Source organism: Sinocyclocheilus grahami, unplaced genomic scaffold, assembly GCF_001515645.1.
Source record: "Sinocyclocheilus grahami isolate Dianchi unplaced genomic scaffold, SAMN03320097.WGS_v1.1 scaffold97.1, whole genome shotgun sequence".
NCBI lineage: Eukaryota > Metazoa > Chordata > Actinopteri > Cypriniformes > Cyprinidae > Sinocyclocheilus > Sinocyclocheilus grahami.
Window position 1 is genome coordinate 1,079,060 of NW_015505276.1, and position 14,917 is coordinate 1,093,976.

A 14,917-nucleotide genomic window follows, 5' to 3' on the forward strand; every position below is an offset into this window, starting at 1 on the left:
GAAGTAATTGCCTTTGTACAGCAAAATAATGCGCATTTTGCCTCAGATTTGAGATTCTTGAACTTGGAGCGTTGGCCAATATAAAGAAGCTTAGTTTGGAAGTAACCTCTCAGTGAATGGTGCTTCATGCATCTCTACAATATTGATAATACCAAACCTTTGCCCACAAAATTCACAAAAATGAATGTGCCTTAAATAATCTTTGGTTCTTCTGCAGGTCTGTTGTATACTTGGAAATAGACAACAGGCTCTGCTCCCAGGGTTCAGATGACTGTTTCCGCAATGCTAACATTGCTGCAGAATACCTAGGTGCTTTGTCTGCTAGGGAGATGTTGAATTTCCCATACCCCCTGAAAGAAGTGCGCAGTAAGTATCCACACTTACACAAACTTAATTGCTTTCTTACATAGGTCCAGCTGTATTTCATAATCATACTAATCATTTCCAATTCTCTTTCAGGTGAAAAAATGAAAGATCCTGATGATATTCCCCCATGGGGTAAGCTACTGCTAGTAGGGGTAGCTTCTCTCTTCTTGTTGGTTATCTTGATGGTGGGCATGTTGATTGCCCGCCGCAAACGTGAACACAGCACACTCTGGTTCCCTGAGGGCTTCTTCCTCAAGAAGGAAACAAGCAGTAACAAGAACCGCAGAGAACCTGTGGGCCAAGATTCCCTGGGCATGAAGTGAGTTTTTCATGCATTATTAGTGCTTTTAATATAAATATTTTTAGTAAAGTTCATTGAAATATCCCTTTCAAAAGGACTAATTAGCGTTCATGACTCTTTGCAGACACATGCCAAAGACAGTGGAAGAGTCTCTATTGGCAGATCACAGTGACCAGTGGATAGACACAGACTGCCCAGAGGCAAAACGACTTAAGGTGACTGACCATTTATCATTTCTCTAACGATGTATGTGTATACATCAATGAAACAGTTCTATATCTTAATAATGTTGGATTTATTTATATACAGGTGGAAGAGCCCAGTATTCTGTCCGATGGTGAGGATGCAGTTGACAGCAGACAGTGGACACAGCACCACTTGGCAGCGGCAGATATCCGTATGCCACCTTCCATGGCTCTCACACCTCCACAGGGAGAATTTGACAGAGATTGCATGGACGTCAATGTCCGAGGCCCTGGTACGATATGTTTTGCTGTCTACTCTTACTCCTTGGTTAGGTCCAGTTGTCCCACCTGATCAGTGGCCTTGCATAGATTAAGTTCAGGTACAATAATAGCAAATGTATTCAAAACATTTACAAACTATTATTTCTTATAGATGGCTTCACACCCCTGATGCTGGCATCCTTCTGTGGAGGTGGGCTGGAGCCAGAGGTGACCGAAGATGATGATTCAGAAGAATGCTCCGCCAACATCATATCCGACCTCATTTACCAGGGAGCATCGCTTGCAGCTCAGACCGACCGCACTGGAGAGACCGCTCTGCACCTGGCTGCACGCTATGCCCGAGCTGACGCAGCTAAACGACTCCTGGATGCTGGGGCTGATGCAAACGCACAGGATAACACAGGCCGCACACCTCTGCATGCAGCTGTAGCAGCTGATGCCCAGGGGGTTTTCCAGGTAAAGTCACCTACAACCAAATATATTTGTTTATATGTAGATATGGACTATTGAAACCATGTCAGTGCTGATGTATCCCATATTCTCGCTTCTGCAGATTCTGATCAGGAACCGTGCCACAGACCTGGATGCACGCATGTATGATGGCTCCACTGCTCTGATCCTTGCAGCCCGTCTGGCAGTAGAAGGCATGGTGGAAGAGTTGATCACCTGCCATGCTGATGTCAATGCTGTTGATGAACTTGGTAAATGCAAAAGAAAAGAAAAAGTTCCTGCTCTTGATGTGAGGTTGCATTGTTTCTGATGGTTCCATTCTATCTCCACAGGAAAGTCAGCTTTGCACTGGGCAGCGGCAGTCAATAATGTTGAAGCTACAGTTGCCTTGTTGAAGAATGGTGCCAATAAAGATATGCAGGACCTTAAGGTATACAATCATATTCTTTTGAGGGTTTTGAATGATTTATCTACTTCAGATATGTTGTTCATTTTTACATCTATCTACTATCTTTAGGAGGAAACTCCACTATTCTTGGCTGCCAGGGAAGGTAGCTGTGAGGCTGTGAAGGTGTTGTTGGCTCACTTTGCCAACAGGGAGATAACGGATCACATGGACAGGCTCCCTCGAGATATGATAATACCAAACCTTTGCCCACAAAATTCACAAAAATGAATGTGCCTTAAATAATCTTTGGTTCTTCTGCAGGTCTGTTGTATACTTGGAAATAGACAACAGGCTCTGCTCCCAGGGTTCAGATGACTGTTTCCGCAATGCTAACATTGCTGCAGAATACCTAGGTGCTTTGTCTGCTAGGGAGATGTTGAATTTCCCATACCCCCTGAAAGAAGTGCGCAGTAAGTATCCACACTTACACAAACTTAATTGCTTTCTTACATAGGTCCAGCTGTATTTCATAATCATACTAATCATTTCCAATTCTCTTTCAGGTGAAAAAATGAAAGATCCTGATGATATTCCCCCATGGGGTAAGCTACTGCTAGTAGGGGTAGCTTCTCTCTTCTTGTTGGTTATCTTGATGGTGGGCATGTTGATTGCCCGCCGCAAACGTGAACACAGCACACTCTGGTTCCCTGAGGGCTTCTTCCTCAAGAAGGAAACAAGCAGTAACAAGAACCGCAGAGAACCTGTGGGCCAAGATTCCCTGGGCATGAAGTGAGTTTTTCATGCATTATTAGTGCTTTTAATATAAATATTTTTAGTAAAGTTCATTGAAATATCCCTTTCAAAAGGACTAATTAGCGTTCATGACTCTTTGCAGACACATGCCAAAGACAGTGGAAGAGTCTCTATTGGCAGATCACAGTGACCAGTGGATAGACACAGACTGCCCAGAGGCAAAACGACTTAAGGTGACTGACCATTTATCATTTCTCTAACGATGTATGTGTATACATCAATGAAACAGTTCTATATCTTAATAATGTTGGATTTATTTATATACAGGTGGAAGAGCCCAGTATTCTGTCCGATGGTGAGGATGCAGTTGACAGCAGACAGTGGACACAGCACCACTTGGCAGCGGCAGATATCCGTATGCCACCTTCCATGGCTCTCACACCTCCACAGGGAGAATTTGACAGAGATTGCATGGACGTCAATGTCCGAGGCCCTGGTACGATATGTTTTGCTGTCTACTCTTACTCCTTGGTTAGGTCCAGTTGTCCCACCTGATCAGTGGCCTTGCATAGATTAAGTTCAGGTACAATAATAGCAAATGTATTCAAAACATTTACAAACTATTATTTCTTATAGATGGCTTCACACCCCTGATGCTGGCATCCTTCTGTGGAGGTGGGCTGGAGCCAGAGGTGACCGAAGATGATGATTCAGAAGAATGCTCCGCCAACATCATATCCGACCTCATTTACCAGGGAGCATCGCTTGCAGCTCAGACCGACCGCACTGGAGAGACCGCTCTGCACCTGGCTGCACGCTATGCCCGAGCTGACGCAGCTAAACGACTCCTGGATGCTGGGGCTGATGCAAACGCACAGGATAACACAGGCCGCACACCTCTGCATGCAGCTGTAGCAGCTGATGCCCAGGGGGTTTTCCAGGTAAAGTCACCTACAACCAAATATATTTGTTTATATGTAGATATGGACTATTGAAACCATGTCAGTGCTGATGTATCCCATATTCTCGCTTCTGCAGATTCTGATCAGGAACCGTGCCACAGACCTGGATGCACGCATGTATGATGGCTCCACTGCTCTGATCCTTGCAGCTCGTCTGGCAGTAGAAGGCATGGTGGAAGAGTTAATCACCTGCCATGCTGATGTCAACGCTGTTGATGAAATCGGTAAATGCCACAGAAAAGAAAAAGGAAAGATTTTCCTGCTCCTGATGTGAGGTTGCATTGTTTCTGATGGTTCCATTCTCTTTTCACAGGAAAGTCAGCTTTGCACTGGGCAGCGGCAGTCAATAATGTTGAAGCTACAGTTGCCTTGTTGAAGAATGGTGCCAATAAAGATATGCAGGACCTTAAGGTATACAATCATATTCTTTTGAGGGTTTTGAATGATTTATCTACTTCAGATATGTTGTTCATTTTTACATCTATCTACTATCTTTAGGAGGAAACTCCACTATTCTTGGCTGCCAGGGAAGGTAGCTGTGAGGCTGTGAAGGTGTTGTTGGCTCACTTTGCCAACAGGGAGATAACGGATCACATGGACAGGCTCCCTCGAGATATCGCCCAGGAGCGCATGCACCATGACATTGTACAGCTACTGGATGAATATAACACTGTGAGAAGTCCGCAGGGCCATCCAGGGGCAGGTCACCACCTGTCTGGTAGCCACACCCTCTCACCACTCATGTGCCCTCCTAGCAACTTCCTCCAAGGGCTAAAAAGCACCCCGCATGGTAAGAAGAACCGTCGCCCAGGGGCTAAAGGCATAGGTGGGCAGCACGCTACCAGCCTGAAAGATTCTGCCAAAGGACGCAACAAACGGCTGACGCTAGACATGCAGAGTGCTTTGCTGGAGAGCTCCGTCACGCTCTCCCCCGTCGACTCTCTGGATTCACCACGCGGAGGTGCCAGCAACGCCGGCTACATCACCAATCCGACCTCACCGGCTGCCATGCCCTCTCCAGGCCTTTTCCACTCCTCCATGTCTGTCCCTACCACTCCAATGGTGCACAGCAGTATCTTGGATGGCACCAGTCCTTTTGCAGTCTCCCTAGCTCAGCTGAGCAACCTGAGTGATGGTGGGCTCTCCATGCAGGGGCATGTGGCCATGCAAGGAGGCATCGTCAACCAAGGCCCTCACAACTGTGTGCTGAATGGCGGCCAGATGAGCCTCAACATGGGCATGGTAAGTCCAGTAAGCGTGCCATTTGACTGGCACAACCGCATGCCTCCATCTTCTCAGTGCAGTCAGCCCATGGTCAGCATTATGCATCCAGTAAGTAGCCAAGCAGGCATGATCCCTCAGACACCAACGCTGCAGCAAAGCAGCATGCTCATGCACCAGCAGCAGATGTTCCGTAATGCCCAGCAGCCCATCCTGCAGCCGACACCCATCTCCAACACACCCTCTATTAGCCCGGTCAAACTGCCGCCAATTGCAGAGCAGCAGCCGCAACAACTTCACAGCCACGCCCTTACCAATCCCAACCTCACCCGCATGGGCTCCTCCACTCCCCCGACCCCACAACAGGCACAGCCTCCTCCAGCTTTCTACCAGCCACAGCAGCCACAGACTCAGCCACAGCAGCCACAGACTCAGCCACCGCAGGCCTCGGCAGCCCCTCAGGCTTCGCAAGCACAGGCTATCCCGTCTCAGGCACCCCTGGCACAGGCGAGCGTTAGCACCGCAGGCCCGGAGGATTACCCCACACCGCCCTCCCAGCACAGCTGCAGCTCTGCCATGGATGCAACACCCAAGCATTACCTACATGTGCCCAGTGAACATCCTTACCTGACCCCTTCTCCAGAGTCTCCAGAGCCCTGGTCCAGTCCCTCCCCTCACTGTGTGTCCGATTGGTCTGACTCCACCCCCAGCCCAGCCGTCACGGCTCCTGCTCAAACCCAGATTTCACATGTCCAGGAGTCCAATGGGAAGATGCAGGTGTTTGCTTGAGCAGCTCAACCTACCTTAAATGTTTGTGACTTTGAGAGAGTAGAGTTGACAAGCGTTTTTTACTTACCTGTCAGCCCATTTCCAAGATTTTAATTGGATTAGGATTGACTGTTTTGCATCAAGAAGACCATCTGCTGGTGTCCGCAGAAAGAAAGTTAAAGGGAAATTTGTGTTGTCTTAAAAACAAAAGACAATTTAATGAAGTAAGACGTTCTGTCACAGATGGACTTGTTTTTTAATTATAAAAAAGTATATGAAGTATACCACGTCTTTCATTTCAAAGACTTGGGGACACTCCTGAAACTAACAAACTTAAAAAAAAAAAAAAAAAATAGATTGAGAGAAAAGTGAAATGTTGAAGGAAATTCCTTTCTTTTTATTTATTGTCTTATGTTTTTTCCAAACTGCCTTGGGGGTGTTTTCACCCTCTTTCTGTCTCTGTTGTTTTTAGTGACCCCCATAACAACTGCCTTACTACTCCCAATATATTACATGGGACTCGTGAGGTCTCCTCAGGTTCCATGTTACTACTGTTACAAGAGGAGCAACTCATGATTGCTTAGTTTGCCTGTTCCGCCCCAGTTTCATCAGCAATTGATACAGTCAGAACTTATACACGATGCTTTTAAGTGACATGCACACACACATAATGAGATTAGAATTTTTACAAATTTTAGTGATATTTATTTAGTCTAGCTTTCAGAAACAGATCGGCACATGGAAACAGAGGTATATAGAGACCAATACAAGTGAAATATTCTGATTTAAAATGATTTTATATGTTTTGTAAAAGTATTTGTATGAATGTAGAGGGGCATCTGTGAAGCACTTCAAGGGGAAAAGCTTGAGAGAGAGAGAGAATGGTAAAAAAGGTAAGAAAAAACCCTGAAATAATAGTTCAGCATTTATAACAACAGTGCATAAAAGCGCCTCTCTAAAACAGGCCAGTGTTTAGAATGTTTTCAGTGTTGGCGTATCAGTAGAAATGATTTTACTGAGTATAGTTTCTTAAGTGACCTCACCGACTTACATAGGCCTGAGCTGGCCAACGCTCTACCAGTTCCCTCTCAAAATCCCAGCCAGTCACTGCCTTATAGTCTTGCCTTGTGTAAATTTGTTTTCTGTTTGTCTTTTTATAACCACATTTTTGGAACCACAGTTACCTGTGGAACATTGATGTATTAAGCTGTGTTAATAGGCTGCTACTCTGCTTCACTTCTTCAGTGACAGCCAACTTTTTTCCCGCTAACATTCCTGATCAGAACCCACCAACCAGCGCTCGTGGAGACGCTGACTGCTGCGGAACTGATCTCACCGTGTTCCTGGGCCCTCACAAGCACTTCATTTCAATACTGAACAGCTGCAGCTGACACTTGACCTCTAGAAAGTTTTCCTCTGGGGCTTTATGAAGCCAAGGCAGTGTGGTTGATTTAGTTTAATGTAATTTGATCCCTCAGGTCCTGCATTTCCATGCGGTCTAATCATATTCCAGCTCCTTTTGGTTTGGATAGCAAGCATATGTGTTGTGTGTTGGGTACGTGGCTAACGGGGTTCTAATGGTCTGCTATTGCTCTGTCACTCCTCAGGGAGGTGTTATATAGCATGCAGTGTTGTCTGCATCTTTAGCAGTTCCCACCCCATCAGCCTAGACGATGACATCTGTCGTGTCTGGTCAGAAGGCGTGAGATGGGAAACACTACCATGTAGTGATGCCCCTGGCTTTCTGTAACGTCCGTATGTTCATCCCTTTTCAATTTTCCCAACTGTAAGACCTGCATTTGATGACACTGACAGCTGTTTTCGTGCTATCCCCAAGAGGAACACACCCATTTCACTGAATTATGGCACATAAACATTGCTTTCAGCCATACATTATTATTTTAAATAGTATTTGTGCTTAATCTATACTGAGTGTGCAGCTATGAAACTGTTAAATCTTCATGTACCACATTTCAAGGCTTGTGGTGGTTTTGGAGCACATTCTGGACCTTTTTGTTTTCCTACATAAGTACTACTAAGCTTCGCTAACCCAGCATAAGTCTTCCTTTAAGTCATAACTTTTCACTTCTCATGATACAGTTCTCCAGATATTTTTGAAATTCCAGTACCTTTCTGTAAATATGTTTCACCTTGTTTAGGTCTACTTGGTTATGAGAAGTCTTATGTTTCTAAAAATGAATATGTACTAAAAAGAACAAAAAGTAAATGTACTTTTTATTAGCATTATTAAGGTGAGGACGTGACTGTGTATTGGTCTTGCATAACTAGAACAGCCATAGATATTTTCTATTGTCATGATTAATTTCCTATACTTGTTTAAAAGTAGTTTAAAATCATTGTATATAAACAGTTTTTCACAGTTTCTTTCTACAGACAAAGTTGTAAAATATGTTACTTCTAATAAAGCGGTAGAAACTACATTTCACTAATGTCTTATTCTTTTTGTCTCACCTCTTTTATATTTCCATGCATTCTGAATCCATCCAGTATTTAGTTTTAGATCAGATAAACTGAAACTCCACCACTTAGCCTACTAAACACTTTTTGTCAAATATCAACCCAAAGCATCTAAAGATGCTCATAATGAAAATAAACTCACTGGATACTCAAATGTTAATGATTAAACACCAACAGCCATTCGTGGCAAGTGGGGATACTGCAGGCTTGGGCGATGTGGGTGTGGAGAAAGGTCTTTGTGATTAGTCGACAAAGCTGTCTGTCAGGGTGTGGGGGGTAGGGTTAGGGCTGGCTTAAGGGTAGTTTCTGTTGTACTGATTCACCTTTTGGAACGCCTCCTTTCGGCATGCCCATTGCTCCAGGCTGCAGCTACCCCTGTCTCATTCGTGTTGGAGAGCCTTTTACGTGGAGAATTTAAAGGAACACTCCACTATTTTTGAAAATAGGCTAATTTTCCAACTCCCCTAGAGTTAAACAGTTGAGTTTTACCGTTTTCGAATCCATTCAGCCGATCTCCGGGTCTGGCGGTAGCACTTTTAGCTTAGCTTAGCTTAGCATAGATCATTAACTCTGATTAGACCGTTAGCATCTCGCTCAAAAATGACCAAAGAGTTTCTATATTTTTCCTATTTAAAACTTGACTCTTCTGTAGTTACATCGTGTACTAAGACCGACGGAAAATGAAAAGTTACGATTTTCTAGGCCGATATGGCTAGGAACTATACTCTCATTCCTGCGTAATAATCAAGGAACTTTGCTGCCATACTATGGGTGCAGCAGGCACAATGATATTACGCAGACCCGGTAGTGTAGACTACCACCAGACCCGGAGATCGGCTGAATGGATTCAAAAATGGTAAAACTCAACTTTTTAACTCTAGGGGAGTTGGAAAATTACCCTATTTTCAAAAATAGTGGAGTGTTCCTTTAAAAACACAAAATCTGAAATTGACACACCCTCTATTGGTATTCTACGGTGGCCGAGAAGTGCAAAGCAGATCACAATTCTGAAAACAAAATAACAAATTACAAATGCAAATGCAAGTCTAAAAAACAAAATAACAATTCAGAAAGCACAACAACAATTCAGAAAACAAAATAACAAGTCAGAAAACACAACGACAAATCAAACAAACCGGAAAAGTTAGGTATAGTTTGAGACAGCGCCATTGGTTTGGGATTACTCACCGCTGACTGGACGAGACATCTGTCAATCAACGTGTACAGGAAGAACCAGCCGAAGAACAGCAGAGTCGTGGTAGAAAGTTCGGAGATGGTATTAAAGTAGCTCCGTTTAAATGTGTTGTATGAATTGCCCTTACTATGGAATAAAAAATATGGGGTGTCTATTTAGATTTAGTTAAAAGTGGCCATAAATCATCAGCTCCAGTAGCACAGATGGATAAGCGCGTGACCTTGGCTTTTTGACGCGATCGACCCGGGTTCAATCCCGCCTTTTGCCAAACTTTTTTTTTCTCCCTTTTCTGACTTGTTATAATGTTTTCTGAATTGTTGTTGTGCTTTCTGAATTGTTATTTTGTTTTTTAGACTTGCATTTACGTTTGTAATTTGTTATTTTGTTTTCAGAATTGTGATCTGCTTTGCACTTCTCGGCCACCGTAGTATTCAGTGATATTGTAGCAGTAAAGATAAAATCTTTGCGTGGCAGAAGCAGCTGCCTGCCACAAAGATCTGCCACCGCTGAATGTGCCTGCCACTCGAAGATTTTACTCCCTCTCAACCTGAGTACAAGTTGTTTGTTTTTGAACGTGTTGTTTCTCATGAGAAGAGGAGCACATGTGGGAAATTTCAAGCCTGTAGTTCAATTATGCCATTATAAAGCAACCACATAATGGCACTAACACACTCGATAATTGAGATTAATTTAAGCCTTGCAGACCAAACACTCAATGCAACACATCAACCTAGTACAAAAAATCTGAACACTTTCGATGTCTTTAACAACATTTATGGATGAACTTCCGAAAATACATGTTTTTTATATTTTATTTGTAAAGGGCTAAGAATGTTCATGCTTTTTATTTCCAATGTGTGAACAGCTTGTAATGAAATTTAGCAAACTTAGACCTTATTCCCTGACTTCCCAGGTTGTCAATAGCCCTATTCGGAAAGTAATTGTTTCTCATGTGGACATCTGTATTTACATGGCACCTCAGTGATAAAACTCATGGATTCGGTTGGCGAATTTAAAAAAAAAAAATTTCACTGTGCATAAGTGAATTTCTGTCTAGAATATTCTCTCTCAAAATGTTGGATGTCAAAAAAAAGTACCTTATTTGCATGAGGTACCTGTTTGGTTTATATTTTTAAGTAATTGTATGCCTATTGCATATATAAAAATTGTATTGCATTGTTGCTGCCATAGAAATTAATGACCCATTTCATTACGTGCATTTTTTCTTCCACTCGCTGTTGTGGAGCAGTTATGAAATATTGTTCTTATACTTTCCAGCATTTCAAAATTTTTGCCCCCTGTAATATGCATGCAAATTAGCGAAGTGTTGTACGTGTTCAAGCAGTGGTCAAAAACTATTTAAAATTGAATTTTGAATGGATTTCTTCTTGAAAACTCAGAGATGTGGATTCCGACGGCAAATTAAATTACCACACGGTTTGGTGTCAAAAACAGTAGGTATTATGCTGGGGATTCTTACACTAAATCACCGACGTCCCATGTAAATGTTGAAAATCGCTTATTCCCATGAGAAACAATTACCTTCAGAATCTTTGAAAGAATGTAAGGTTAGACAGAATTTTATGTCGAGGACATTTTTGGAAAGTCAGCGTGACATCTACAGAATACTCAGTACTTACATTCTGACACTCCAAAGGACCAATCATACCCACACCGGCATTATTCACTACAAAACAGTGCGGTAGAGTCTAAATCAAACAGTATGTGTGAAAACAAAGAGATATGATTATACTTTTTTTTTTTTTTTAAACATCGGCAGCAAATCTAGCACCAAAAATTTGGTGTATATATAATCATGAAACTCTAGATGGCGCAGGCTGACGGGTTGTTAACACAACTGATGATATTCAGAGAGTTAAACGACTTGGCACAAGCTGATTGAATCATGCTGCATATGCAATGAGCTTACTGCCTTGCATTTATATGGCTGGCTAGCATTCACTTCCTGCAGCGTGCTTTCAGAGTTTCTCTGAAACCCTCCACCTTCCCCAGCTCCACCTGTATAGACCTGCTATGGGTTATTTTATATGCTTTTTGTGCAGCAGCAGCATGTCTTAAATACTCATGGCACTGTATCGCCATATGCATTGGCAGTAGCAATCTCCTGTACTTGCTTGCAGCAGCAGCAATGATCTACAACTACAGCATTAACCAACAGCAGAAGCAATTCAGCAGCAGCGTAGCAGATCTATTCCGCCAAGACCAAATACATTAACATTGTCATATCCATCACCATGCTAAATTTGAGCATCAAATTTAGCTGATGAACTCTGTGTGGTAACACAAATGTTGAATATTGCACAAATGTGGTATAAAAACTTACTACTTTTATTGAAAAGCTTTTAGTCAAGTCAAAAGACACTACATTTTTGGTCATACCGCTATGAAGCTGCATTGCTCAGAAACAAAGATGGAGTGAATTAAGGGAATTTTAATTGGAAAAGAAACTCTTAATGTCACCTAACACATCCACTTGTCGATTTGGCAAGCTGTTCACACACTCTCTGATAGTGAGTCCTCACAGGTGGCATCCAGCTGTCGGATCTCCAGGGATCTGTTGAGGGATTCTCCAGCTGCTCTCTCCAGAGCTTCTCTCTTATCCAGGTCCCTCATAGTGGCCACAACTAACTCAGGCACAATCAATAGTAAGACTTAAAACATTAACAACATTGTTACGTCATATTACATTTACCTGTTCATTATCTAATGTACATTCTGTAAGAATATTGTTCCATCCTTAATGAATAACCATACAGGAGCAAATGAGTAATACAACATTAACATTCTAGTAGCTATGATTTACTAACAACAAACTTTACCTAACCAATTAGCAAGTAATAGCACTATTAAATGCAAAAAGTTTTTTTAGGCTGATTACTCAAAATGCTCCCGTATGATACAGTGTTAAGTTCAGAGGGATACCAGAAAATTGACCACAGGAGTAAGTTGCAAAAAAACTGCAATTAAATATCAATTTCTTTGAAATTGTTCATAGCCTGTTATTAGTTCTGTAAAAAATATAAAAAAAACAATAAAATGTACTAATTATTAACATATTATTATCTATTGATTCTGTAAGTGATTACATGTTAATGTCAAAATGTAATAAAAAAATTTGTCCTGCGTTAGTTATTGATTAGTTTCACATTAATTACAAAACTGTATGTAGTCCCCTGGGAGGCATGAAAAAATACAGTCGAAGTTACTGATTAGCTAATAGTGAACTACCACATTCAACTGCGTGCTACTTACTAATGCATTAATCTCAGTTTCATGTTAATTAATAGTAGTTACTAGAATGTTAATATTGTTTTACTTCTTTGTTCCTTTGCTAGTTATTTATCATTGAAGGAACAGTATTTGAAACTGTTCCTTTGTAATGTTGAAACTTTGAGTTATATACACATGCATATTTATACAATTCTAAGAGGCGTTTTACATTCATATAGTCTTCTTACCTTTGAAGCGCCTTAATTTATCCTTTGCAAGACGGACAGCCAGCGCCAAACCAATTCCAGAGGAGCATCCTGTCACCAAAACCTTTCGTGTCCCCATAACTTTAGTTCAAGGATGATTTCTAATCTGAAACCATTTACAAAGCATTAAACTTTAGTAGCACTATATTTGCCATAGCTATAGCCAATTTTCTGTTCAGAATCACAACCATCTTATGACCCTCTTTTCTTGGGACGTTAATCTCAGTTACACATGGGTCAAATACGTTAAAATGTCCGCATCAAAAGAAATGTGCAAAAGTGTTTTATATCCATAGAAAGCACATTAAATGTAAGTAAAGTGTCTACTTTTAAGGTTTCAAATAAGTTTTGGGGGAATAAAATGTCAAGATTTGGTTTAAATCATGTTAAATTGTCATTCAGTGTAACACAATATTTGTGTAAAAATTCAAACAACGTGCTTATTCATTATTGTACATATTAAAATATATAAAACAATAAGGGAGCATATTAAATGTTATTGTGTTTTAAATGAGTAAAAAAATCTTACTGACCAATGGGCAAAACCTAGGATAGAGGCAAATTTTACAAATGTAAAAAATTACAACTACTTAGTATTTGGGGTGAAAGTAATTAGTCTTTCCATATGTCATAAATTGATTTTTGTTGTAATTATGCCTGACAAGAATGTTACACTGAATGACATTTTAGTCTTCTGTAAATCAGGGAAAATTTTCAGATATTTAGAAAACTTTTTTTAAAAATTTGGGGAAAACAACAACAATTTAAAGCAGTATTTCACTTATTGTTTTTATGCTTAACCCCTTTTTCGTCTTTGACCCACATGTAAATATATTAAACTACAGCACATAGCAGCAAAGCCAGGTACATTTACAAGCTCTTAGAAATGCAAAAGTCAGTAACTACACTGTAACAAGAGCCCTATATTAAAGCTTCACATTTTTCGTGTGCTAGGTGAACATTTAAAGGGAAAATGCATGTACAGAGAACAGGTTTCTGGACTACGGATTAAATCTTTAATCAGATTTTCTCAGCACGGGAGCGCACCTCATGATCAGCCCGTTTTAACTGGTCAGTAGAGATTTGATACATTTCACATCTAAAACCGCATGACAAGTGTTATGTTTTATAAAGGTCGTCTCGTTTTAATATTAAGCTTTCAAAAACGACAGTGACGACAGTTGCACTGCGTGAAAAACAAAAAAGCACACACCCTGTTTGAGGTGTTCTGGGACATGCACTTGCTGAATGCAGATAAGCTGTCCGTTCTGCAGCGTGTACAGTCCTGTGTCCTGTGGACAGACCTCTTGTCATCCATAAACTCCTTTCAGCCGGAACGCGTGAGTTCTGCACAAGAGCCGCACTGTGAAAACAAGTCATGTGCAGAGGTCGCGTTTGCGTTCAGAGAACCCTGGGATTTGAAGTCATTGACTGTATAACAACAACAATAATAATAATATCAATAGGCTAGTAATAATACAATTATTATTATCAGCATCATCATATAGGCATAGAATAAAATATATGCCCTAAATAGTTTTGAAGCGGTTTAATACTAACAATCTATACTGCGTTTCCCAAACGCATCGTAAAACCAATGAAACCAAATGGAGCTACGATCAATTTAAGCTTACGAAGCTTTTGGGAAACGCAGCCCTGAATGATTCTTTTTAGTGAACAGATTCAAGAGATCCGAGTTACTCCATGAATCCAAATCCTCACTACAAATTTGCATGGACAGTCAAGAGTGCTTTTATTTTGTGCTCGGTTTACTACGGTGGCCGAGAGAGCTCAACGCGCTGCAACTTAAGAAAACACATGCAAATTGAAAAAACACCAGCAAATTAAGAAAACATCTTCATCAGTTTGACAACACACGCGCTGCAAATCCTCACAACACATGCAAATGAAGAAACGCTGCAAATCCTCACAACACATGCAAATGAAGAAACGCGCTGCAAATCCTCACAACACATGCAAATGAAGAAACACTGCAAATCCTCACAACACATGCAAATGAAGAAACACGCTGCAAATCCTCACAACACATGCAAATGAAGAAACGAGCTGC

The 14,917-nt window shown here is 41.3% G+C and overlaps 1 protein-coding gene and 1 long non-coding RNA gene across 3 annotated transcripts in view; one reads left to right on the top strand and one right to left on the bottom strand.

Moving 5' to 3' along the window:
• LOC107587940 (neurogenic locus notch homolog protein 2-like) overlaps window positions 1-8,115 on the top strand; it is a 33,884-nt gene extending 25,769 nt beyond the window's left edge. The window contains exons 26-33 of the mRNA XM_016275910.1: window positions 218-366; window positions 460-685; window positions 792-882; window positions 977-1,145; window positions 1,286-1,590; window positions 3,764-3,911; window positions 4,001-4,098; window positions 4,186-8,115. Of these exons, the coding sequence (XP_016131396.1) occupies window positions 218-366; window positions 460-685; window positions 792-882; window positions 977-1,145; window positions 1,286-1,590; window positions 3,764-3,911; window positions 4,001-4,098; window positions 4,186-5,697 (2,698 nt within the window). The 3' untranslated portion in view covers window positions 5,698-8,115. The remainder of the gene's footprint in view (window positions 1-217; window positions 367-459; window positions 686-791; window positions 883-976; window positions 1,146-1,285; window positions 1,591-3,763; window positions 3,912-4,000; window positions 4,099-4,185) is intronic.
• Window positions 8,116-10,984: 2,869 nt separating this feature from the next.
• On the bottom strand, window positions 10,985-14,240 carry LOC107587944 (uncharacterized). Of its 2 annotated transcripts, XR_001609525.1 has the most exons (4): window positions 14,060-14,240; window positions 12,829-12,952; window positions 11,831-11,994; window positions 10,985-11,036 (listed from the first exon to the last, which is right to left on the bottom strand). It is a non-coding gene; the product is annotated as an uncharacterized lncRNA (long non-coding RNA). The 2 variants fall into 2 exon arrangements; XR_001609524.1 differs by lacking the exon at window positions 10,985-11,036 and having other exon boundaries at window positions 11,669-11,994.
• Between the last annotated feature and the right edge of the window lie 677 nt (window positions 14,241-14,917).